Source organism: Sorex fumeus, unplaced genomic scaffold, assembly GCF_029834395.1.
Source record: "Sorex fumeus unplaced genomic scaffold, SorFum_2.1 ptg000067l, whole genome shotgun sequence".
NCBI classification, from domain to species: Eukaryota; Metazoa; Chordata; class Mammalia; order Eulipotyphla; family Soricidae; genus Sorex; species Sorex fumeus.
Window position 1 is genome coordinate 5,482,678 of NW_026606124.1, and position 27,504 is coordinate 5,510,181.

Below are 27,504 nucleotides of genomic sequence, written 5' to 3' on the forward strand. Positions count from 1 at the left end.
AGGCTGACTCTGAGGAATGGCCAGAGGCTCCTATTTGATACTTAGAGCCTCACATCTAAAACTGCGGGTCACTACCCCAGGAGGGGGCATGACTAAATGTAGGGGTGGTAAAAAAAATCTTAAAATTTCATTTTTCCGTAATGCGGCTGCCCCAGTTTTGATCCCTGGCTGAACCCCATATGTTGCCATGTGCCTTCCAGGAGTGATTCCTGAGCACAGAGCCAATAGTAACCTCTGAGCAATATTGGGTGTGGCCAAAAAAAAAAACCCAAGTTGTTTTAAAATAATTTTCTTTGGGCTGGAGAGACAGTATAGTGGGGGACGTGTTTGCCTTACATAGGACTCATCCACATTTGGTCTCACCAAGCACTTAGAAGTGATCGCTGAGCACAGAGCTAGGAGTAAATCCTGAACTCGGCCAGGCATGGCCTCCAAACAAACAAAAATTTCTTCACGATTCATGAAAGGTAAATGTTTGAACTGTAATTCTCCTTTATATACCTATATACCAAAGACCATGTAAAAATTTCTCAGGCGGAAATTTCTCAGTTGCAAATGCGGTGAGTTTAGGAAGTTCTGGCCTAAACGGAAGGTCCTGCAGAGGACAGGCAGAATCTCTTCAGACTGCAAGATAGTTTCTTCTTTAGGAAAAGTTGGGGCATGAGCCCTTTCCCTTCCAAGTCTGAATACATGCAGCCCTTAACCTGAAGTCAGCATTTGGGACCCTTCAGTTTCTGCCAAGTAAAAGAAGTGCACTCAGCATGGAGAGAGAGAGAGAGAGAGAGAGAGAGAGAGAGAGAGAGAGAGAGAGAGAGAGAGAGAGAGAGAGAGAGAGAGAGAGGAGAGAGAGAGAGAGAAGAGGGAACCTCATTTTCCTAGCTCCCCACACCCCACCTCCTCCTCAGGATGTCTGCAATCTGAACTCTTACGCTTATTGGCCCCTTGGGATGCCAAGGGCTACTCCTGGCTCTGTGCTCGCTACCAGCAGTGCTCAGGGGACCATGAGGTGCTGCAGATAGAATTGGGGTCATAGCATGCAAAGCCAAGCATTGTATCCCCTGCACTGTCTCTCCGAACCAGGATATCTGCATTCTTCCTGCTCTTCTTCCAACTCTTGGATCCAAAACACAGAAGTGCTTTGAGAACAGGGTGGTTACAGGTCAGCTGGAGCACTGTGCTGGCTGGAACAGACTGTGCAAACTGCTCTGGTCTTTGCCCATGGGAAAGGGCACAGAACTCAGAGAGAGAGAGAGAGAGAGAGAGAGAGAGAGAGAGAGAGAGGGGTGAGCTCCTATTGGTCTCTAATGCTTCTCATCTTCCATTAAGTTCAATTGCAAGCCTGAGGTCTCCTTTCAGCTCTGCAGTGGAGGTTCTCTGGAGCTATTTCAGAGAAACACACACACACACACACACACACACACACACACACACGATAGCAAGAACTGCTCTCCAGTGATTGTTTTCTCAGCCACAAGTCAGGGAGGCAGAGATACCAATTGGAAAGCTGGGCTTCCAATCAAGTATTCAGAGAAGGACACTTGACTCTTTGAAAGCTGCAGAATAAACAGAAACCTCAGCCTGGGAAGCAAATGTACTTCTGGTTGTTTAAACTACAGTGCTGAGGAGGACGAGATGGTCAGCGGTTCTGACAGCTTCTACGACCAAACTGCAGGCAAACGCGCAGAGCAGGAATACGCAGCCCTATCAAAGCAGTCCTGGGACAGCAAACTCCTATTAATGTCCTCACATCCTGACAATGTTTGGCTCAGTCTTTTAGCAACTGTCATCTTCAAACAGCGTTGGCCTGCGCTTTGAATGGCTCCGCTCCTGCAGGAAGAATCCAACCCACGTGCTTGTGTTTGCTGTTCCTTTGTCTTGTCAGAGCACAGACATCTGACACCACACTAAGAGACCATGGAAAGAGGCCACCTTCCATTTCCCCACAAGGCCTCCCACCCCTGCCCACAGACAGTTCTTCATCTCTGTTCGCCACAGAGAATCCAACTGGCTGCTGATCTTTTGCTGTTCTGGGTAAGATGCATGAATGCATGGGCATGCGGCAGTGTTACATAGGGTCAGATGCTCCTCAGACAGAAAAACCCAGGCCCTTCCTTGGACCTGCCCATCTCATATCTACAAACCACATCCCCTTACCAAAACTGATTGCCACTGCAGGGAAAAACCATTACCTCGAAAGAGTATGCGAACCTCTCAAGACTAAAATCTATAAAACCCCAAAGCCAAATACTTCTACAGAGAAAATTCCATACAACAAGACATACTTGGACAGAAAAGTCACAGCATTGCAAAGTATCCGCAGGCTTGCTAAGGGCCAGAGTGCTTACAAGGGCCTTACAAGTGTTAGTGACCAATGAGTAATTGTTCTTTATGACACAGGAGGCCAGCGCTGTCCACACTGGGAGGCATACTGAGCGGTGCTGGGGGCTGGTGTAACAAAGGTATGGGGTAAATCAGTTGAATGGGCAGGATTTGAGGTCAGGGAGCCTGATGTCAGAGAGCATATTTAACCGTGACACTACCTCCTCCCCGTAGGCACCTGTTTTCCCATAGGCACCTGTTTTTATGAAAAACAAAAACACAAACAAAAAAAACACTCAGCACCTGGAAAGAAAACTAGATTGTCTAAAACCCAACATTTCAGGACCAGTATTACCCGGGACAGACCAGCTGAGGTGGAGGTTCTTGCCTCTGAAAACCCGCTCAAGCACTGTCTGTCCTGCACTGTGGGGTGTATGAGGCCTAGCTGTTCCCCAAGATGGTGGGAAATTGGAAGCCGGATGCTTTCAGCTCCCAGTATGTTCTCCTCCTCTTCTATTTCCTCCCTAATATTTGTGTGTTTGTCTATTCCAAAGTCCCCCACCCCCCAACACACACACCAGATATCAAATCCCAGCCTTGCCTTTCTTAATTTTCATTTCAAATGAGACAATCCTCACTGCTCTGTAAGAGATTTTGTGCCCTATGTGAAAGCTCCTCATTAAAATAAAGGCGAGGTGGGAAAGGTGGTACTTAGAAGTCATCATGAAATGATCCTCATCATAAATACGGTGGCAATTTACGTTCCAAGTGTAACAGGAACTTTCAGATGTTATAGCCAAAGTGATCTTCCTTTGATGAAAATCGGTCCTGCTGACTACCTTGGGTTAATTAAGACAGCATCTGGGATTCAACGAGTCATTTACCTACGAGAGACTTAGCTGTGCTAATGCATTTACAGATGAAAGGAGGTAGATGACCAGACCCAGATTAATGAGGCGATGGAATTCATGCCATCACATCTAAGACGCTTATTTTTAACCAAACGCTGCTGGCTGTCCAAGGTTAGCATCCCCCCAAACTCTCAAGCCCAGGATGTTTGCGGAGTGCAGGGTGGGGAGTTCCTGGAACAAAAAAAAACAAACTTCACAAGCCCAGGGAGGCTACAAATGCTTCCTGTTTAAAGTACAACTTCTGCTCTAAAAGGCATGAAACAACTTTCATTTGGAAGCCTGCCCCAACTGGTGGGAGGCGAGATAAAATACATGGTGCCCTTCAAATGCCAGCCTCCTGGGCGGAGGGTGATTTCTTGACTGATCCGGCAAGGCCCATTTCCCTGAGCTCCAGGTCAGAGGAGGGAAGGAAGCCAGGCTTGATGCTATGTCTGGTTGGAGCCTGTGCTAGAAACAGAACTCAGCTAATAGCTGAAATGTGTGCCACTCTGAGAGATGCAAATACACAGAGGCGCGAGCTACCCTGCGCTCCAGGCTCAGCACGTGCACCAACGCAGGGCACTTACCTTGCACTGCCCAGACACACAGATGGCCGTACCGTTCTGGTCACAGGGGGTGCCATCAATGACCTTCTCAGCTTGCCGGACATAGAAGCGGTAGCCCATGGCCTGGCAGTTCAACTCACACTTCCGGTTGCCCTTAACTACAAACAAACAAACAAACAAACAACATTGATCAGCCTATATTCGTTCTTGAGATAATATCCACAGAAACTAAAATGAACTGTTTTTGACCAGAGTGTGAAATCTAGAGGCTTTTCCTATATCTACAATGTTGTACAACCACCACTGCTAATTCCAGAACATTCCTGTCATGTCCCAAGAGAAAACCTGTATCTATTCCCTGTCACTTCAGGCTTCCCCCTCCTTGAGTTCTTTGGGAACCATTGATCTACTGTCTGTCTCTATGGGTTTGTCTACTCCAAGAATTTCAATACAGACACACTCTATAAGCTGCATGAAAGCTATCAGGTTTCTTTGTGACTGATGGCAGAAGGTAGGCATCTTAACCAGTGGCATATTAGAGATTCAATTCCGAGTGAATCTCATAAAGGGATTCTTTAGGAATTTCACAATGCAAATACTAGACCACTTTCAGACATCTCTCTCCCTCCTCTCTGTACTCTGCTATAGCCAAAATTACATTTTATGTACCAGTAATCACAGTGAGCAGACAATTTATGACACAGTTTCATTTTTAACTTAAAAGGTATTATGCAGTTACAGCATCTTTATGCCTAAGTAGTCAGCATCTCACGCAATAATTCCTTCATTATGAAATATTCAAGTGGGTTCTCTATCACTTATTGTTGAAGTCCATGGTCCTAAACAAGGAATAAAACATCTTTCCAAAGCTGAACCTCATTCATCTATCTTTCCAGATCTCATTTCCTACTATTCATTCTGCCCATGTTCTAGACACAACTCAGCACTTTCTCTGTCCAGTACTGTTCACCTTTTCCTTCAGCCTTTCTCTCACTTCACTATTACCTAGTTCCTAGGTCACCTCCACTGGGAAGCGCTCTTGGATCCTAATTGTGCCTGTGCATCTTTGTAGGCAGAAATGGCTTTTGATTAGAGGTTAACCAAACTGTACTGGAACATATTTTTCAGGACCACAGGGAGTTCTGTACTTTTTTCATTTTTGTATCCCCAACACTGAGCACAGAATTGTGCACTTAGCAAAAGCTCAAAAGTTCTTGAAGCGCATGTTGAAGAATAGATATGAGTGTCCTTCATGTTTGCCGTTTCCTTCCATGCCCCCTCTAGATCAATTCTCCAGGATATTTCTCTATATTTTTTTTTCACCTCACACAGAGCGTGGCACACAATAGGTGGTAAATACTAAGTTTCCACCACAACTAACATCTTTTGATAATTGAGGTGCCTTTAAATGAAAAATAAGAAAAATTCATATTTCATAGGTCAAAGAATGAACGGCAAGTAGACAGTGACTTTAAATTTTTTTAAAATTTATTTTTAGTTGAATCATAGTGAGATACACAGTTACAAAGTTGTTCATGCTTGGGTTTTAATCCAAATATGTTCCTTCACCAGTGTTCACTTCCCACTACTAATGTCCTGAGTTTCCCTCCTGCCCCCACCTTACCTCTATGGTAGGAACCTCTCTCTCTCTCTCTCTCTCTCTCTCTCTCTTACTCTCTCTCTTTCCTTTTGGGAATTATGCTTTGCAGTACAGATACTGAAAAGTTATTATGTATATCCCTTTACAGACTGTGTTAAAAAGACAGTGACCTTTTCAAAAATGCTTTTAGAGCCTAGAGTAAAGCTATGCTCAATGCTCAATCACTGGCAACATGTTCCAGGGTTATGCCTTGGTTTGAAGATCAGATGATTGGGTTGGGCAACACTAGTATTTTCTTACACAACACAATACATCCTATCCCTCCCCTCCCCCGCCCCCATCATAGCAGTGGATTGCCTTCTACTCCAAGCCACTGAAAACCATGAACAGGAAATAACATGGAGCCTCTGGGACCACATGCATTTGCAAAGACAGAATCTTCTATGTGCTCAGAGCTCTATCTCTGAAGTCAAGGCTTCATTTCTTGTGTTTTCTGTCCAAAAGATTAAGAGGTTGTCTTGAAAAAAATCCAAGGACACCAAAGATAGAAGCAACTTTGGGAATTATCTGAAATCAGATAATTGTGTTATAGATTTTAGAAAATAAAACCAATTTGAAAAAGAGAGAGACCCACTGGAGACAATATGTGTCTTCCAAATGGCCTTCTCCTGGTCTTTGTTTATCCAAGACCCTGCTTGCTCTCTTCCAAACTCCTGATTTAAGAAGCAATTTTTTTGGGGGGGCTAGAGAGATAGTACAGTGGGTAGGCTACTTGCCTTTTATGTGTCTGACCTGGATTCAATCCCCAGCACTACATACAGTTCACCAAACACCACCAAGAGTAATCCTGAGTACAGAGCCAGGAGTAAGTTCTGAGCCCGCTGGATGTGACCCCCTTACTAAAGTGGTTGTAGTATCTCTCTTTTGCATAGTATTTAAGTAATAGAAAGCGATAGCACAGCGGTAGGGCGTTCGCCTTACAAGCGGCCAACATGGCCGAACCGAGTTCGATTCCTCCGCCCCTCTCGGAGAGCCCGGCAAGCTACCGAGAGTATTCGATATGCCAGACACAGTAACAACAAAGTCTCCAATGGAGACGTTACTGGGCCCGCTCAAGCAAATCGACGATCAACGGGACGGCCTTTACCTTTTTACCTTAAGTAATAGAAGGGACTGCAAAGTAGCCTCATGTAGGGTAAAGTTGTGTGGTGCTTCTTGTGATTTCCTGCCACAAATCTTATCCTTTGACAATCTAACTTTTGCAGCCACATTCAAATTCTCAATACCCACAAGCGTACTATGGATAGAGCAGTCTAAGAAAAATAATGATAAAAACATGGCCAAATGGGAGATGATCATTGCAGATCCTCCAAATGGACACGTGAAAATAATTCAGAGGATTGGATTTTAGCTTTGACTCCTCTCACTGGGGCCAGAAGCCCTGAGTGTGATCCTCAACACTAACTGTGTTGCTGCCTTCTCAGACTAGCAAAAATGGAAAAGGGGATTCCCAGGAGACAGCTGAGACAGATTCCCTCACAAAACTCCTTAGGGTCCCACTGCTTTGTCTAGACTCTACATTTACTCCCCAAACCACTTTTAAAATCCCACATAAAAATACATTTTCCTTCGGGTAAGACTTCATGAATAGTCACTTCATTCTTCTCCTGCCCTCTTACCCCAGAATAAAATTACAATTCTGATGCCAGGAGTCTCTTCTCTAAGCAGGTTTTGTCATGGTTTTATCAGGAAAAAGGGAAGTAGTTTATATTTATATGATTTACGATATAAATGTATTATATATTTAGTCATATATTTATATCTGACTATATTTAGTCACTCAGATGACCAAAGTATATTTCTTATACACCTTTGGTCTTCATCCAGTCTCCTGACTGGCTCAGCTCATGCGCTCCCTAAAGCCTTAGACTCCTGCATGTGCTGCTAATGGTGTCTGTTGTTATGTGAATGAGGAGACTTTGGGAAGCAACCAAAGATGAGGCTGCTGTCTTCAAAGGCCACCTTGGTAACACTAAGGGTTGAACTTCCAGTCCCTCCCCTAGACCACTAGGGAGGGGAGACAGGCTCTCAATGGCCAATTGCCAATGAGTAAATCAGCCTAGAGAAGGTAATGAAGCTCAACAAAGCCCAAGTGGAGGGGCTTCAGGGAGCTTCAAGGTTGAAAGACAGGCAAAGATTTTGGGGGGGATGCGGTGTCTGTTTAGAGAGGGCATGGAAACTCCTCATCCATTTCTCATATCTTACTCTATATCTTTTCCGTCTGGCTGTTCCTCTCTGCAGTAAATTGGTGATCTAGTGAGTAAGTAGGTTTTCCAAGTTCTGTGAGTCATTCTAGCAAATTAACTATCACTAAATGAACTAAATCTTAGCAAGGGGTCCGAAGAACTTCCAATTCTACCACCAGTTGTTCAGAAGTGCAGGTAATTACTTGGACTTATGACTAGCTTTTGAAAAGGAGGACAGAAATGGGTGGCCAAGCCCCTAACCTGTGGAATTGGATGCTCTTTCCACATGGTGTCAGAATCCAGCATGATTTCTGGTTTTATGCTTCTGTGCCTGGAAATCTGCTTTGATGGTGCTTATGGGACTGTGCAAAGTCAGAGACTGAATCTGGGCCTCTCTGTGCTAAGCATGTGCACAGCCCACTGAGCTTTCTTTCTGGCCAAGATTTTTCTTTAAGTAACAAATGATTGAGAAAGTGTTTTTAAAAAAAGGAGTTAAGATAAAAATCTTGAAGATGTGACAGCAAAGGAACTACAGTATGACTCAATATGCCCAGAGATAATTAATCTCATGCAGGAATCAAAGCAAACAAATTCACCTAGTATCATAGCATCTCCAAAAGGTAACTTTGGAAACAGATGAGATAGAAAATCTATAAAAATGAAAAAATGAACAAAAATAATGTGGAGGGGTGTTTAAGAATGAAAATGTTACTTTACAGAATGATTGTTGTTCAAGTCTCTCAAAATGCGCTATTTTTTTTTGTGAAAGCAATAACATCATGGGTAAAACAGAGTGGGAGTGGCTATACTAATAACTCTAATATCAGACAAAACAGACATTAAGACAAATATTGTTACTTGAGAGAAATAGAGTATATTTTTATCATGATAAAAATGTCAATTCATTAGGGAAGACAACAATAGAATTCCAAATGCATAAAATAAATATGGACAGAACTCTGAAGAAAAACAGGCAATTCAACAGCAATAAGCTGAATTTTTGACATATCACTTTTAATAACAGATATAACAGAACTCAAAGAGGAAACAGATGATTTGAGCTATAAACTAACTGGATTTAATAGATGTCTACAGAATAACTCACCCAATATCAGTAGAATATACATAGTTCTCAAAAACAAGTGAAACATTCTCCAGGTGAGGATAAATGTATGATAATTTAAAAAGGCCTCAATCAGTAAAGGACTAGAGTTAAGGAAATATGTTCAATGGATCATGAAATAAAACTAAGAATCAATTAAAAATGTAGGAATTTCAAAATATGTAGAAATTAGATAGCATTCTTATAGGTGAGATACAATCACAAAGAAATTAGAAAACACTTTTTGAGATTAATACTAACAAAAGCATAACGTGTCAAAATGTATGGGATGCAATGATAGCAGTGCTTAGAGAAAAGTTTAATCTGTAAGTACCTATATTAAACAAACAAGTATCTTAACACTCTAATATCCATACTGAAGAGGCAAAAGAGAACAGCAAATTAAGATTAAAACCGAAAGAAGGAGAAAACTAGAATAGAAATAAACTAAATGAGAAAGTAAGCGAGAATGAAAGTTGATTATATTTAAAAGATCAACAAAATTGACAAACTTGTGGAAAGACAGATCAAGGCTTTAAAAGAAAATACTCAAAATAGCAAAATCAGGATGAAGAGATATTTCTATTGATTTCACTGCTGATTCAACAGAATCACTGATTTCACTGTTGATTCAACAGAAAAAGAACCCAAACTGAAAAGGAAGAAGTTATCTATATTCACAGAGGACAAAATCTAATAAATAGAAAGGAAAAAATTCTTTGTGGTGCAGGGAATAAAAGCCAGTATCTCGAACATGTGAGGCATAGGAGATAGCACCAAACCGCATTCTTAGCTCTCTCCCAAATTTTGAAAATGCATCAAAAACTGTCAAAAAGTTAATTAAGATTGTGGAATTTAAAAGGTTATGGGGAAAAGATCAATATACAGAAATCAATTGCATTTCTACATATTATCAATTAGTAATATGAAAATAAAATTAAGAAAACATTTTATTAAATTTATTTTATCTAGAATAATACCCAGGAACAATGTTACCAACAGAACAGAATACCTAGAAACCAATTTAACAACAGATGTCTGACTTATACAATGAAAGCTATAGATCATTGTTGCAAGAAATTAAAATGAATCTAAATAAAAGACAACCCATATTCATGGACTGGAAGGCTTATTATGAAGGTGGCACCAGACTGCCCAACCTGATGCAATCAGAACGCCTTCTGAATTAAAAAAATGACAAATATCCTATAATTCATGTGGAAATGCAACAGCCCAGAAATAAAACGAATTTGAAAAAGAAAAAGCTGATGGATTCATACTTTCTGTTTTAAAACTCACTCCAAACATATTGTAATAAAAACTGTGATGTTATCAGGCTAGACATATGTCAAGGGAATGAAAATGACAATTCAGAAATAAACTCACATTTATGGCCAACTGTTTCTTGACAGGAGTGCTAACACCAGTCAATGGGAAAAGAAAAAGTTTTGCAGTAAATGGCATAGGATAACTGTATGTCTTCATGCCAAAAATAAAATAGTGACAGCCATCTCAGTATATAAAAACTCAGGGAGGGTCATCAGTTTAATAAAGAGCTAAGTCTACAAATCTTCTTGAAAAAAAAAACAATGGCATAAATCATTATGATATTGTATTTGTCTCTTTGATAAGACACCAACAGCACAAATGACAAAATTAAAAAATGGATAACTGGGGTGGGGGATCTCTAAATTGTACTCTGTTGACTAGTGGAATATCAAGGTGAAACCCAAGTTTTGCCAATCAAGTATCGGATAAGAAATCTATTTCTAGACTCTACAAAGTAATTTTATAATACAACAATCTAATTTTAAAATGACTAGACGAGTTAAAATGGATGTTTCTCCAAGCAAGATACTCAAAGCCACTAAGTAAAGATATAAAGATGCCCAACATCACACCTTATTAGGAAAATCCGAACCAAAACAGTGAGGGGCGGGGAGATGGCTCAAGGGGCTGGGGCGAATGTGTCTCCATCCTGATATGCTGTTTCCCTGCAACGCTGGGTGTGGGTTCCCCCCAAAATAAAATGCAACAGTAAGTGCTCACTTCACCTTGCTCAGGATGGCCAAAATAAAAACAAACAAATACACAAAGCAAAACCACAACAGTACGTATTGACAAAGATGTAGAGAAATCACAAATCTCAAGCAATACTGAAGAAAGTACTACGAAAAGGTTTCCTTGGGCTACATTTCACTGTCCCTCAGATTGTCAGAGTCACCATAGGATCCTGTACTTGTACTTCAGGACTGAGAAAGAAAAGCATCACTCTCACTGAAATTTGCACACGAATATTTTAGGAGCATTATTCACTAAAGTGGAAAAGTGGGGTATCAGGGAGAGAGTACTGGGGTTGGGGGACATGCCTAACACATGCCCCAGTTTGACCCCACTAATATGTGGCTCTCCAAGCAGTCAAATGCTCCCCAGAGGTCCCTGAGCACCACCAAGTGTGGCCTTGGTGGTCCCTGGTTGTCCCCAGCACTGCAAAACCTTAGCAGCACTACATCCTCAAGCCAGTCAGTTGACTGAAAATCAACAGGAGTGGCCCTTGGGTTACCTGAGAACCTCTTGGGAGGCCTCAAAGAGAAATAAAGCTCAAAAGTGGAGACAAGTTAAAAGTTCTTCAACCAAAGTATAGACAACACTCGGTCTGCTGTGTACGGGCTATTATTCAACAACAGAAAGGAATGAAGTCCTGGAATAAGCTGTAACAGATTGAAACTCAGTTCATCATTACATTTCTATGAAAGGTCCCAAATACAGAAGTCGACAGGGGCAGAAAGCAGATCAACGGTTTCCAGAGGCTGGGGGAGCCGAGAATGGGAAGCAGTTCCTAGAAGACACTTCTTTGATGCTGATGGAGGCACAATTTTCGACTCTTCACTAGATCACTTGATCACTTGACTTCCCGTTAATTGTCGATTTGCTCGAGCGGGCGCCAGTAACGTCTCCATTTGTCCCTGTTGCATGCTAGTGTAGCCCAATGGCATCTGTTCGCTATAGGAACACGAAGAGCCTCAAACCGACCGTTCATGATCTTGATGAAGAAGTCTGACCATCTGGTAGGTGGGCGGCCACGCGGTGTTTTGACATCCCACGGAATCCAGTCGGTAACAGCTCTAGTCCAGCGGTCGTCTTTAAATCTCATTACGTGACCAGCCCATCTGATTTTCGACACCTTGGCAAATGAGACAGCGTCCCTGATTCTTGATCGTCGACGGATGTCAGAACTCCGGATTCGTTCTCTCATTTGAGTGAAACGTGATATTCCAAGCATAGCTCTTTCAATTCCTCTTTGGGAGACCCGAATAGCGTTCTCATCCTGTTTGCGTAGGGTCCAGGTCTCTGAGGCATATGTTAATGGAGGAAGAACAGTGGAATCAAAGAGATGTGCCCGGAGCCGGGAGGTTCTTCGTCCTCTTAGCTATTTCTTCGACGCTCTTGAAGGCATTCCAAGCCGCTCTCTTCCTCTTGCACAGCTCGGGTGCCAGGTCATTTGTCATGTTGACTTCTCGACCTAGGTACACATAGCTGTTGCATTCAGAGATGGTCGTTCCGTTGAGAGCGAATGGGGTGTCAGGAACGAGGCTGTTTCTCATAAACATTGTCTTCGTAAGATTCAGCTGTAGCACAATTTTCGACTCTTAGGACTCATTATCCTGGCATCACTCAGAGAGCTGGCTTCACGGTATGTGAAAATTTGATCTCAATACCACTGCCACTTGATTATCATTTTTAAAAAGAGAAATTATCTTGTCAAATCACCTGGGAACTATCACACAAATAACTAAAACCGACAACATGATCATGCCTGGGGCATGTGGGATGGGATGTGCCCACACGGGGGGCATAAGAGGATGATGACAAAGGGGAGCTGTATCCTCACCTTTAACAGGAAACAGACCAAAAAGAACGCTCCAGAAGAACCCACGTAAGCATGACTTGGAGATAAGAAGACAAAGATTTAAGCAACAGCCAAACTGTCTGGGAAGTAGAACGTAATGGAGGAGGGGACAAAGTTTCCTGATTAAAAGAGGTACATGGAAAGACTGTATTTAATAAAACAAATGAAACTTTTTTTTTAAAAAAAGGGGAAAAGATAGCAATTCCATCTCAGAAACAGAATTCTGTTGCAGCTATTACCAAACGTAGGTCCTGCTCATTCCTATTCAAAATCAACTATAGAACTGTAGAATCAAAGAATGCCTGTCTTTGATTGATTAATTGTGGGGAGGGGGTGTCACACTATATCATTACTCAGGTGCAACTCCCAAGTTGGTGCTCAGGGATGTGAACCCAAAGTTCCTGCATGCAAATCATGTATTCTAGTCTTTGAGCATCTCTTCTGCCCGGGCCCTACTTGCTTCCTTTTCAGGAAATCTGTTTAGGAGGGAGAGCCTAGCCTTCCTTTCTGGGTAATGAGACTGACACTCGGTTGTAAAACTTAGATGCTGGTGAGCTCTGCATCAGCAAACAATGGGAGAAGGGGCCTCAGAGAGGGATGGAAGGGGCCAAAAGTGACAGAAAAGGAAGTTCAAGCTATTGTCACAACGGCAGATTAGTGGCCCTCACTTACTGGGGAGAAAGTCTCAGGTAAGAAAAGAGGGAAGATTCTGTGAGTAGAAAACAAACCAGGTTATTCTTGGAGAGTGGGTAACATCTGTGCTTCATTTCAGAACCATTCACTTGCTGGTTCCCTCCAAGTTTAGCACCGAAGCCGGCATTTCCCAGGCTCAAGTTCCATTTGGTGGGGGGATAGATTATATGATACCCTTGTTCAACAAAAGCAGCCTCATAAATGCAGCTCATAAAACTCGGCCGTAGCAGAGGGCTTACCCAACAGATTCCGATGAGTGAAGTGTAAATGAATCAGACACATGTGGATGCAATGGCTTAAGTGTCTGTGCAGGGCTTCCATCAAACTCTGGGGCAAGTGAGAAATCGCGGGCAGGAGAGAAGCTAGGTCTACAGCCCCGAGTCCCATGATGATCCAGCCACGGCCTGGGGCAGAGCAGCACCCAGTCTGACCTCCACCATCTGCACTAGCTCCATGGGACTCCTGTTTATGACAACGATGGGCTGGGCCTCAACTCCACAGTCTGGACCAGACTCGGAGTGATATGGAAACTGCTTTTCCCCAGATGGCCCCTTTTTTTTTTCCAGAAGAAAGTTCTGGAAAATAAGATGAGAAGCGTGTTTCGAAGGGTCAGACTTTTTCTCTGGAAACTGAATCCTGCTCAAAAAAAAAAGTCAGAAAAGAAGATGAAAAGACTTTTCCTGTCCAGAGAAGGAAATTGTTGGGGCATATTCCACTATTAAAACATCTATGCAAAAACATACATTTTATTGAGTATCTAAGATCACACGGTTTCTATCCTACCCTTGGAGCCATGTCCTTAAAATTTCAGAAGTTTGTTTGCAGTGCCTCATTCTTATTTAACTGACAGCCTGGAAATATGAATTAGAAACAGTGAACAAAATGTCTGTTTGAGGGGTAGCGGGAGGAACACTGTAGCACTGTCCTCCCATTGTTCATTGATTTGCTCGAGTGGGCACCAGTAAAGTCTCCATTGTGAGACTTGTTGTTACTATTTTTGGCATATCAAATATGCCATGGGGAGCTTGCCAGGCTCCACTTGTGCGGGCGGGATACTCTTAGCAGCTTGCCCAACTCTCCAAGAGGGATGGAGGAATTGAACCCAGGTCAGCTGCGTGCAAGGCAAATGCCCTACTTCACTGAGGCCAGGGGCACTCCCAGAGTTTTGTACTCTGGAGGGTGCTTGGGGTCATTAGAGTTCGAACTGACAATGCTTGGGCGCTCTGAGAGGGGAAGTGGGGGTGGGGAGACAACGTGGGGAATCAAACCAAAGTTGGGCACGAATCTATACACAGACTTAGTCTGTAACGCTTGTGGGTTTCAAACTTCAGTCGACTTAGAGTCACCTGGCAGACTTTCCTAACACATGATAAACTCAGCCCCAGCAGTTCTGGATTCAGGCAGGGGGTATAGACAACCTACATACTTCAGTGGATTCCAGTGTGGCTGGAGTCACAAGAACTGAGAACTACTGCTCCAAAGTGGAAACTGTAGAACCAGGATGGAGCAAGGAGACCAATTCAGAATAAAACAGACCTCTTTCTCCTTCCCTGGAAATGCCCTAACAACACTGACATTAAAATGATACAGGGCTGGAGCGATAGCACAGCGGTAGGGCGTTTGCCTTGCATGCGGCCAACATGGCCAACCCGAGTTCGATTCCTCCGCCCCTCTCGGAGAGCCTGGCAAGCTCCCCGTGACGTATTCGATATGCCAAACACAGTAACAACAAAGTCTCCAATGGAGACGTTACTGGGCCCGCTCGAGCAAATCGATGATCAACGGGAGGGCCTTTACCTTTACCTTTTACCTTTACAGCTAATTAATGAAAAAAGACCAGGGTTTTCTACATGCTAGCTAGTCATCACAACTGTGCATGAAGGAAGCTCTCTCTTGAGCAGTCAGGTCTGGTCTACTGGCATCTGCTTTGGGATTCTGCTGCTGAACCGATCTCCACCTTTACAAATTATACTATGTCAACTGTTTACAGAAAACCCCTTTCGATTTATAAAAGTCTGAGTGAGGTCACTTTGCTTATTCCCCTTTGCACAGAAGTGTGTTTTCAAGCACTCGAAGAAATCCCAAGGGGAATTTTGCTTCGAACACAAATAGTGAAAACAGAATCCAGGTTGGTTTGGTCACAGCTTCAGAGGCAGCAGTGAGTGGCCCTTCCACATCCCTTCTCTGAAATGTCTTTGTACAGGCTATGAACACATCTCACAGTCTTTCTTTCATGGGATGCTGATGTTCTTTGAGGTTCTATTTGTTGCTTGGTATGAGGTTAAATTATAGTTCAGAACTTGGAAGACTAAAAGTACACTGTCTACATAAAGTACTGATAACTGTTTCTTAGCGCTTGCTCATTTCACCTTACTAAAATTATCCTAAAAAGTTTCTTCTATTCTTTTAGGATAGTGGCACAAGGCTGCATTGAGCACTCCCCTTCTAGGCCCAAGAACCTAGCCTAGCCTCACCATGGAAGAGAACCACACTGTGGCTCAGGCTAATGACTTGATCATTTGCAAGTGTTAGCACTTAGCTTTGTGCCCACAACTAGGCACCCTTGAAATGAACCCGAGTCACCACCTTCCTCAACCTACTCTACACAGAGCTTCCACCCCTCTGTGGCCCTATATGGTTGGGTTGCGGCTTTGACACTTAAACAAACTTATTTCCTTTCCTCCCCACTCCTGGATCTCCTGGTTACCCAAGAACATTCTGATTTCCTCGGCATAGTCAGCTAAAGGAGGCCTCTGTCCAGCCCCACTCTCATGGTCCCAGAAAGTGACCTCAGACTGTCTTTAGGTTTCTCAGGCTGAGCTGTTCTTATCAAATTCTCTGGCCAAGTCCCAGTAGTTCATGATTCCTGGGCAAACAGATGCACCCTGGTGCTGGACATGGGTGCAGACTGCCAAGTATACCCCTGGCTCCCGCTGTGATAAGGTGATAGAATAAGAAACATATTGGGGTTTCATCCTCAGCTCCTTGATGGAGGCTTATGAAACCCTTCTAACTACTTGAATCAGAGGGGTAAGGAGAATGTGTTTTGTTACTTAGAGAAAGTCCCTTTGAATAGCCAAACCTTGCATGTAGGCTAGTGGGTCTACTCTGGGGGTCCCTAGATAGCTTAGGCAGGATTGGAGCAAATCACCCAAAACATTAAATTATGGTTGGAGGATTTGAATTTTCGGCCATCTCCCTGTCTAGCCCCTCTGGAGAGAGAACCTTGTGATTTCATCAACTACGCTAATGTAATGGAACTTCCAGAAAACTAAGAATGAGTGGTCTAGAAAGTGCCCAGATTAGTGGACACAGCTGGGTGCTGGGGGTGTGTGGTATGTCCAGAGAGATTTGAAATGGCCTTTCCCTGGCCCTCACTTGCTGATCATGAATTTAATCCTATTAATGTACTAAGGCAGTGCACACACTCTTTGCCTGGGTTTTATTTTGGCAAAGTATCAAACCTGAAGAGCAAGTGATGGACACACACCTCCTCTCTGTAGTCAAGTTGGACAAAGTATTGGGAACTAGAAGATCACTCTTTGTCCATGCTGCCTTGTGGGGCTGAGCCCCTCACCTCTGGGCACCACATGGCCTCCAGCAAGTTGAGTCATAACTGAATCAACTGCCTGACTCTAATCTGGAGAAATCTGGAGACTGGCGTTAGAAGTCCTGAGAGTAGATGAGCTGTTCGTTTGTCAGGGTCCCTGAGGTGGTGGCTTCTGTAGAAGACCAGCTTACCCTCTGTTAGAGAGCCAGTTGTGATGCACCAATGCAGGCACAGCTGAGTCTTCACTTCTATCTGGGGCAGCCAACATTTCAGTAGCTTCTTCCTCTCCCAGTCCCGCAACTTCTTCCAGCAAGTTCGTACCTTTAATAAGTCTGGGTTCTTCCCATCCTCTGTGTTCGTTGTTCAGCGTGTCAGCCCCCAACCCTGTCTCTCACAAGCCTGTGCCAGAGGAGCACCATCCTCTCCAAGCTGCTCCGCCTGATCCCGAGTCCCTCCCCATCCATGCAGCTCAAGCTGTACTTATACTATCCCCAGGCCTTCTTGCTCCAAGACACCCCATCTTGAGAACCTGTCATAACTCTTTCCTTTCCCCCTCTGCTCCGAAACCACCTTCCCCACTCCTGTTCCTAAATCCACTCCCCTGTCCATCCCCCTGGTGTTGGTTTTCATAACTCACGCTACGCACACGCTGTTCTCTGGGCAGGTAGACCCTCTATTATCTTCTCTAGCTAAACCAATGTGACATACCTTCAAGATGTGGCTCTGCCTACCAGCTCCTGGAAGCTTCCCCTGGCCATGTTGGTTGACCCTGCTGACTTGAGTATCTCTACATACACAGAATGTGACATCTGGGGGAAGTACCCAAGGCTTTCATTTTCCACAGCAGAAAATTGAAGCTTGGGAAGTGAAAAGATTTGAGTCACACTGATTGTCAATGACCTCACCACACTTAGAATGCATTGAGATTTTGGAAACAATTACTAATGGCATTAACATGGTAGGAGCACTTACAAAGCCCCAAGTGCTATGTGAGACACAATCTAGGTGACTGCATACATTATTGCTACAAGGAAATATATATTATTTTTATTATCATCACATTTTACACATCAAGGCTCAGAGAGGTGACTTTCTAAGTCACATGTGGCTAGACAGAGGTGGAATCAGCTAGATTCAAATCCAGGTTTGGGGCTAAAGAGACATTACGGGATGTTAGGTTTTTGCCTTACATGTAGTTGGACTGGATTTGATCCCTGGAATGTCACAGGATCTACTGAGTCCTACTAGGAGTGATTCTTGAGTAAAAAGTCAGGAGAAAGCCCTGAACACCACTGTATATGACCCTCAAACTAAATATGTATATACATATATAATATATGTGTAATCTATGTAATCCTCCACCCCTCTCGGAGAGCCCAGCAAGCTACCAAGAGTATCTCACCCACACGGCAAAGCCTGGCAAGCTACCCATGACGTATTCGATATGCCAAACACAGTAACAAGTCTCACAATGTTACTGGGCCCACTCGAGCAAATCAATAAACAACAGGAGCACAGTGACAGTGATATGTAATGAATTATATATATATATTTTTTCCAAGCTTAATCTTAGAGCAGAATTCTTATTCTCAGTTATCTTTTTAAAAAATATATTTTTATTGAATTACCCAGAGATATACAATATACAGTTAAAAGTTGTTCATGACTGAGTTTTAGTCATAGAATATTCCAACATCCATTCCTTTACCAGTACACATTTCCTGCCTCCAGTTGTCCCCAGTTTCCCTACCACTCACACCCCACACCTTCCTTCCCACCCCAGCAGCCTGCCGGCCTCTATGGAAGATACTTCTCTCTCTTCCCCTCCTTCTCTCTCTCTTGTCTCCCTTCTCTTTCACCTTTATCTTTTCTTTTTTCCCCTTTAGTTGAAAATAATCGTCCTGGACAAAAACTGAATGCCAAAAGGAGGTAGATATACATGATATACTTTCAGTAACAGTATTGAAACCTTTTAAAAAATTGATCTGTAGTGGAAACCACACCTAGTGGTACATGGGGCCATGTGTTGGCAGAAACTTGAAGTCAGAGCTTAAAAGGCATGTTGTCGACCACTTGAGTCACATCCGTACCCCACCCCTACTCTGAACTTTTAATTCTTTCATCTCTGTAAGTAGTTCATCTCTTTAAGGTCAAGGATGGATGTCCCTACAGTGCCACACTATAGAGAGATGCTTATTAATTTGTCCAACAAACACTAAGTCCTATTGTGTACCAAGATCCAGAAAGGAGCAAGTCAATCAGACTTTCTGCCCTTGGGGACTATTAGTATGAGATCATTCTATGAATTCATTCACACAGCAAATATTTACTAAGCTTCTGCCTCATTCCATTCCAACACTTAGTAGAGCAAATTCTGAAGATGTAAAAGAGAGACCAGGTACTCAACCTCATGCCACGACAATGTCAGAGGTAGACAGGTATTAATTATCCACACAAATGTAAAATTATAGCTGTGAAGAGGAGTTCACTACATGAAAGGGAGGGGAGGGAGAAGAACACTCAAGGCAAAGGTAAAACAAAGGCCACACCTGCAACGCTACATGGCTTACCCAAGGGCTGAGAGATTGCAGGTGAGGGCAAGGGGAGAAGGGGTGACTTGAGCCTGTGGAGGTATACCAGCAGTCCAGGTCACACACAACCACTGTTATTGTAGAAAATGAACACACATATCTTGAGCTGTACTCAGTTTTGTGGCTCCCATTCTCCACTCTCTTCCAGAGAGCAGAATAAGGAATATTCATAGTTTCCCATTTAGATAAAGTTCCTAGACATGCAGATTCATGGGACTTGGCTAAGTCAACTGGGTCCAAGTTACCAAACCTTTATTTTGAGCTAAAACATTTTCTCTCACACTGCAGTAAATCCAAAACTGGAAAAAGTAACCAAAGACAAATAGCATTATGGAAAAACACTATCCTGTTCAAAACTCTTCAAGCTGTGTGACATGTAGTGTTACATCTTTAAAATGTTACATTTAATAAAATGGAGAAGTTTGAAAGGGGATTCTGTCAGCAAAAAGTCAGTCTGGCCAACTGTCAGGAAAGCAGCTTGACAGGTTTAAGGCAAGTGAGAGGCTGAAACCAGTTTCTTATGACTTGAGAAATATCTGAGTAGACATGGACACATTAAAATACGGAATAGATACACATCCTCCAAAAAATGAGGTGCTGGGGTTTTTCTTGTCAAGTAATAATGGTTTTAGAGAGCTCTGAGAAGGCAGTCAGTGGCGGGACCATGTCAAGTATGGTCCAGAAGCCAGAGAAGCTCAGAGGCAGAGGAAATGTAACATCTCTGCAGAGCCCAGAAGTGCCTCACTTCTTGTGACCTACCTAATAAAACACATATGAGTCCCAGCATGCATTTTCATGCTGCAACATGTTCCTAGGCACATGTGTGCATGTGAATGCATGCACATGTATATACATGCTTATGTGTGCATCATGAGTGTGGGAATGTGTCTTTGCCTGTATACAATCATCACAGGTATGTGAACACACATGTATCTTCCAGTCTGTTGGATGGAGACCAGAGTAATCATCAGTGATAAAAGGGGCCTAGGAACAGATGGGTTGGTACATAACATAGACAAGCTCACTGCAAGAGTGATGGTTGGAAGGATCATTTGGGATAGGAGATGTGTGCTGAAAGTAGATAAAGGACCAAACATGATGACCTCTCAGTATCTGTATTACAAACCCTACTGCCCAAAAGTAGAGAGAGGGAGAGTAAGAAGGAAATTGTCTGCCATGGAGGCTGGAGGTAAGGTCGGGTAGGGGTGGTGGGAGGGATACTGGGGTCATTGGTGGTGGAAAATGTACACTGGTGGAATAATGGGTGTTTGATCATTTTATGACTGAAACTCAATCATGAAAGCCTTATAACTGTATCTCAGGGTGATTCAATAAAATTTTTTTAAAGAAAAGAATGTGTGGACAAGTTCAGCCAATTAACATGACGCCTGAGCAGCAAACAGAGACTCCAACCAAGGTGTGTACTCTCTCTGTCTCTCCTGAGCATTTCAAAGCAGATTTATTAAGACACTGGAAAATGGCTTTACCAGGAAGAAATTTACAAGGACCCAGGAACATAATTTTTTTCAGTTTGACAAAATCCCCGGGATTCAGGGTAAGACTTGAAGGAACCTAGCTAACCTCTTCTCAGCATTGGACCATGTGTTGGGTGTGTGTTCTGACTCACTTGGAATTACCAGTGCTTTGGACATGCTTGGTCCCTGGGATGATGGAACTCTGCAGGCTTTTCTAGACTTGATGTTTTCTGCAGGTTCCTTAGCATCACGAAAGCTTTTGGGCTCTGTGCTTTCTCTTCTGTGTTTAATAGATCCCATGAAGAACAATTTGCATCATGCTATCTCTTTCCACAGTATTTCATCATCTACATTCGATCCCCTACACTTTTTATTGATCTTCTCAAGAACTGGTTTTTGTGTTTGGACCACAAGTGGAGGGGCGTGGGGGCATGGTGCTCTGGGAACCCCTTGGTGTCAGGAATCAATGGCGAGCTTCCTGCATGCAAAGAACTCACTGAAGTCTTTTGAGCTACCTCTCAGGCCCCACAGTTGGGTCTGAAACTAACTCAAATCACACAATTTTCTCCGACTGTTGCAGAAACATGCCACGTGCACCTGTGTGCCCTCTATCTCTACTCTATTTCTTTCATCCATAAAGGTAAAGGTAAAGGCCCTCCCGTTGATCGTCGATTTGCTCGAGCGGGCCCAGTAACGTCTCCATTGGAGACTTGTTGTTACTGTGTCTGGCATATCGAATACTCTCGGTAGCTTGCCGGGCTCTCCGAGAGGGGCGGAGGAATCGAACTCGGGTCGGCCATGTTGGCCGCTTGTAAGGCGAACGCCCTACCCGCTGTGCTATCGCTCCAGCCATATTTCCAGGATATCCTTGATGGTTAAGATTTTCATATGGAAGGACTAGAGTGATAGGACAGAAATTTAGGGCGCTTTCCTTGCGTTGCATGCATTTGAGCCTTGTTTGATTCCTGGGAACCCTTATGGTCTTCCAGGCCCTGCCAAGAGTGAGCCCTGCACACAGAGCCACAAGTAAGTCCTGAGCACTGCTAGGTGTAGGTCCCCAAAATGTTTTCTTTTCAGATAAACAATGTGTATTACATGGACCATACTTATTTTAAACAATGTTAGTTGATCTGGAATTCAAAGTTAACAGGGAATTTAAAAAAAATTAAATTTGCTAATGTTCTCACTTTGGATACAACTCAAGGGCATATTCTGTTTCTATGTAAGCTGGCTTCAGAGTCACAGTGCATCTTTTTAGTTTAAACTTACTTGATATCCTTTGTTCTATAATGACCTCAATCAGAGAGTCTTACCACAGGGGAAAAATTCCTTCTAGAAACCAGCTAATCCAACCTCTAAGTGCACAGACAAGATCAGGAGGCTCAGCAAAGCACCCGGCACTGCTCAGGGTCACGGATTGAGCCCTCCGAGAAGCCAGCCGTCTTTCAGCCCTCCCTGCTGTGCCAAGGCCAGCGTTAAGCACATTAAAAAACAGCTTAATCAATTACTCAATTGAATTAACAAGCTCATTTACATGCCTCTGTACAGAGAGGATGAATAGATACAAACCCAGACAGTCAGGAGCTTTCCAAACAAAATAAATAGCAAACCAGACAGAGAAGGAGCTATTTTGCACAGGCACAAACACAGAGACAGACACAAAGCGCCCCAACAAGTGGCTGCTTCCACCAGCTACGCTCAGCCTTTCCAAGACCCCCAGAGCCGAGGACTCAGTCTCTGCTCCCGGGGTGCTTGGTGAATTCATCCCAGCATCCAGGCCCCCTGGGTCAATATGGTCACCTTAGAAAGTATTCAGTTTTACTCTTCTGATGGAGACTGTGAAGCGGAATCAAGTCGCCAACTAGCTTCATGTGCCCTTTTTAAGCCCCAGTTACTTGCTAAGAGACTCCCCACCCTGCCTTTGCCCCACCCTCACCCCCACCCCAATCCCTGCCAGGCCCACTCAGCAGGCAGAACACGTTCTGTCCAAATATGCACAACCACCAGGGGGAAAAAAAGGCCAGGGCGGGTCCCACCACCACTATTTACCAAACCAAAGCAGCCCTCCCCATTCAACTCCACTGAATGCCCAGACTAATCCCCCTGAATAAGCCTGGCTAGCATTCCTCCATGCAACTTTTAAGAGATGTCAATCCGTCCCAATCACAATCAAGTGCAAGCATTTCACTTTCCCCAAAGACAAACAAGGATTTGGACAAATGAGAAAAGGAGGTTCCCTTTTGGCGGCATGAAAAGGGAATTGAGCAAGCCCCGCTCCTTCTCAAAGGCAGCCCCGGGAAGAAGGCTTGATGCTGGCCACACAAAGCGTGGCATGAGCTCATCCTGCCAGAACCTAATTGAAACCTCAGGCTGAAACAGTGTTTTGTGATATTTGGGGGAAAGGATGGGTAAAGACAAAAAAGGGAGAAAAAACATGCCAAGGCTGTATACAGAAGTCTGCAAAACAGCCCAGTTCTTGACTCTGAGGCAATTTGGATGACGGCCACTGGATTCAGTGAGGTACAGCCTTTCTCTCCATTCCAGGGGCCCGATGCTGTTCTCTACAACTTTCCACTGCCAGCATGATGGGTCAAGAGCCAAGGTCTTTGGGCTCCATTAGGACCTTCAAAATGCCACAATCTTCAAAGGAACACAGTGGAAAAGATATTGGTCAGACCTTTCACCCAACCTTTACAACATAGGGTTTGCTTCTGCATGTCCTAACTCAGGTCTGAATTGGAATTCTGCCACTTGCTGAACTCAAGTCACTGGTCACTCTATGTCTATAAGTTGGCTTGTCTGATCTGTTAGTATGTGAGATAAACATTGGTTTATCTCACAGACACACTTTGAGAATCCCATAAGAGAATTTAAAAGAATAGGCACTCAATCACTGCAAACCTCCTCTCTTCCCTGCTGTGGGACGCCCAGGGAAGAGGTGGAATATCTGTACTCGGGAACGTTGTAAGAAATATAGAGAAGGAAACTGCTATATGGCAAGCCTGAGCAGGATCAAAATAGGCAAGGTTCTAGACCCGGTAGTTTCAAGGCTTTATGGAAAGTATTCCTTTGTCTGCAGGTAGTTAATTCATGGTAGACTGCTCCCAAGACCCTTCAGATCTGCCTTTTCTTTACAACTTTACTGCTCATTGTCATAAGATCATCGTGGAGTGAAAATATGCCTGGAAGACAAGGAGGAGGCAGAAATGTTCCATAGCTTTTGGCTGCAGACCAGGACACCAGTCGCTTGGCAACCAAGCCCAGGAATACCGTTTAGAACCTCATCATCCCATTTCTTTCTCTTTCTGGCTCTTGCAAATACCTGCAAGGTTCAGTTCAAGGCTAGTTCTGCAGAGAGGGGGCTTTTTCTTTTCTTCTCTCTGAGAGCCACATAGGGTCGTGAAGTTCATGGTCACCTAAAGTTCGATCCTAATCTACTGACACACACACACACAGTTCTTGGAGAAGGAGTAAGAAGTCCTTCAGCACATGTGCCTGCCAGCAAGGACACTTGGCCCTATGAGGAACTAGCAACTTCAGGAAGGGCCACAAGGAATGAAGGAGACTGAACAACAAACAATGAGCAGCAAAAACCCATGAGCCTTAGTGAAGCTGACTCTTCTAGATCCAGCCCTTTTACCCCTGTCCCCAGACCTAGCCCCTTACCCCTGCCCCAAGACTCAGTCCCTCACCCCCGACCCCAGTCTCAGTCCCTTACCCTGCTATGGCGCCATGCCCCAGTGCTCTGCTTTGTTTGGACAAACCTGTGAGCCAGTCAGAATCATCGATAAAACAGAGGGAGGGAGTAGACTAAGAGAGATTTCTCTTTCCATGCACCATACATTTGAGATGAAAGAATGTGATCTTTTGACTGAATTTTCCAGGTCCCCCTGGAAAATTCCCACCTGCCTCCCCTTCCCACAGTGCTGTGTAGAACAGTCTCCAAGGGAAAAAAGCTTAATATAACAAACAGATGCTTGGGTCACAGTTCCAACAAACTGATGAGCATCAGTCCAAGACAACGGTGGTCGATGTCACGGTCAGGGAGCAGGAGGCTGGGCTAGGGTAACACAGGGACCCAGGAAGACAGGGATGCTGATTTGAATTTAGTGTTGTAGAGTTTCATAAAAGAAAGTTCAAATATCTCAATAGCTCTAACCGTGTTTTTAGGTTCCTTCTAATTCCTTTCCGTTCCCTGAACAGTTAAAGTTATGGGCAGCTTAAGTCACCAGAAACAGTGAATCCAGGCCAGGGAGCTGGTTAAAGGGACAGAACATATGCCTGACAGGCAGGAGCTGAAGATCTGAGCCCACTATCCCCAAGCACCACCAAGTGTGGCCCCGAATAAAATTAAATGAAAACATAGTTCCATAAAAATGCAACTAGATAGCATAAAGTTGCAAGGAAAGGTAATATGAACTCCTTAAGCCTTGGACCTAGATTCCACTGGGCCCTTCCTGTTTGTTTGCGGGGATTGGGGGCACTTCCCAAGCAGTGCTCAGTGTGGCTGGAGGTCACTCCTGGCACTGCTTAGCCAACTGGGCTGGATGGTTCAATGGGAGGGCCCTGCAGTGCTGCAGTGCTGGAAATGAAATTTGGGTCTTGATCTTGAACTCTGAGCTATCTCCCCAGAGCCCTATTAGGATGATTTTTTACTTTTTTGGTGGGTCACACCCAGCAATGCTCAAGGGTTACTCCTGGCTCTGCAAATAGGAATTACACCTGGCAGTGCTTGGGGGACCATATGGGATGTCGGGGATTGAACCCTGGTAGGTCGCGTGCAAGGCAAACGTCTTACCTGCTATACTATCACTTCAGTCCCCCTGTTAGGATTTTTAATCTTTGGTATAGGGCAATAACTGTTAGCCTTTGTCTTCATATTCTCTGATTTATATTTGTCTACTTGAAAATGCAGGAAATGCGTAGAATAACTGCATTACTTTTTGCCCTGAAAAATGAAGCCACGGGGCTTGAGAGATAGTACAGGAATTAAGGCACTTGCCTTTCATGCAGCCAAGCCAGGTGCAATCCCTGGCACTTCAGATGTCCCTCGAACCCCAACATGAGTAACCCCTGAGCACAGCTGAGTGTGATTAAAAAAAAAAAAGATGAAGCCATGTCCTCCATTCAGTAGGATGGCCATTAACAAGGCTTAACAAACAGGGAAACGAAAGCCTTTTTAATCCTAAGCACACCAAAGAATATGGCATGGTGGTTCCTTAAAACAAACAAATAAATAAATAAAATGACCAGAGCCTGGCAAGTTACCCGTGGCGTATTTGATATGGCAAAAACAGTAACAATAACGGGTCTCATTCCCTGACCCTGAAAGAGCCTCCAATATGGCAGTGTTGGGAAAGACGAGTAAGGAGAGACTGCTAAAATCTCAGGGCTGGGACAAATGGAGATGTTACTGGCGCCCACTAAGTAAATCGATGAACAACAGGATGACAGTGACAGTGACAGTGACATGGTCCAGAAATTGCATGCATACATGTCCAAAAGAAGTAAAAGCAAGCTCTCAAGGAGGAACCCACAGAGGCTTGCTCACTACAGCTCTCCTCACACAGACAAATGGTAAAAGCACATCCATGCTCTGAGGACAGATGAACAAACAGAACTTGATCACTTACAATGGGGGCCAAAGAGCTAGGACATAGGGTAGAGCACTTGCCATGCATACAATTAACCCCAAGTCAATGTCCAGCACTGCATATGAGACCAAACTCTGCCAGGAGGGATTGATGAGCACAACAACAGGAGTAAGCCCTGAACACAGCCAGCGGTGGTTCCAAAAATGAAAAGAAGAGATGAATGAAGAAAAACAAAAGAAAAGTGACAATGAAATATTCTTCAGTATTCAAGAAGAAGGAAGGAAATTTAGACACATGCTTTCACATGAATGAACCTCGAGGACATTACCCTGTGTAAAATGAGCCAGTTATGAAAAGATTCTGTGTGATTCCACTTACAGGAGGTACTTGGAGCAGTGAAATCTCAAAAGTTAGGAAACACGATAATATTGCCAGGGCTTGAGGTTAGGGAAATAGGGAGCTACTGTTTAATGACTATGAAGCTTCAGTTTTTCAAGAAAAAAGGAGCTTTGGAATTTGGGTGCACAGCTGTGTGGATGTACTTCACAGAAACAGGGCACAAGTTCACATAGTGAAATCTACTTTCTGTGTGTTTTACCACAAGCAAAAAAAAAAAAAACCAAGCAAACAAACAAAAGGATCCAAAATGCCAGAGTCATCAGCAGCAGCCTAAGAAATTAAACAGCGTCTCTGGCAGAAATCTAATCAGCTCTCGTGCACGATAACCTCATTCTAGACAAATTAAGGGCTGATTTATGTGAAATGAGTAGAAGGATGTTCTCGTTAAAGTCTCGAGTTTTACTGCGAATGTGTGATATCCTGAGCTCAGTTGCGATTTGTCTTCTGCTTGTGTGTGCACACCACAAAGACTGCTCTCCACTGATGACTGCAGACCATATGCCTTTGCCTCTCCCAGGAGAGAGGAAACAGCTTGGAGAGAACAGATCAAAGAAGATGCAGACATCCCC

General features: G+C 43.8%; 1 protein-coding gene across 1 annotated transcript in view; it reads right to left on the reverse strand.

Moving 5' to 3' along the window:
* THSD4 (thrombospondin type 1 domain containing 4) overlaps positions 1-27,504 on the reverse strand; it is a 624,572-nt gene that overhangs the window by 338,153 nt on the left and 258,915 nt on the right. The window contains exon 7 of the mRNA XM_056128738.1: positions 3,797-3,933. Coding sequence (XP_055984713.1) covers positions 3,797-3,933 — 137 coding nt within the window. The remainder of the gene's footprint in view (positions 1-3,796; positions 3,934-27,504) is intronic.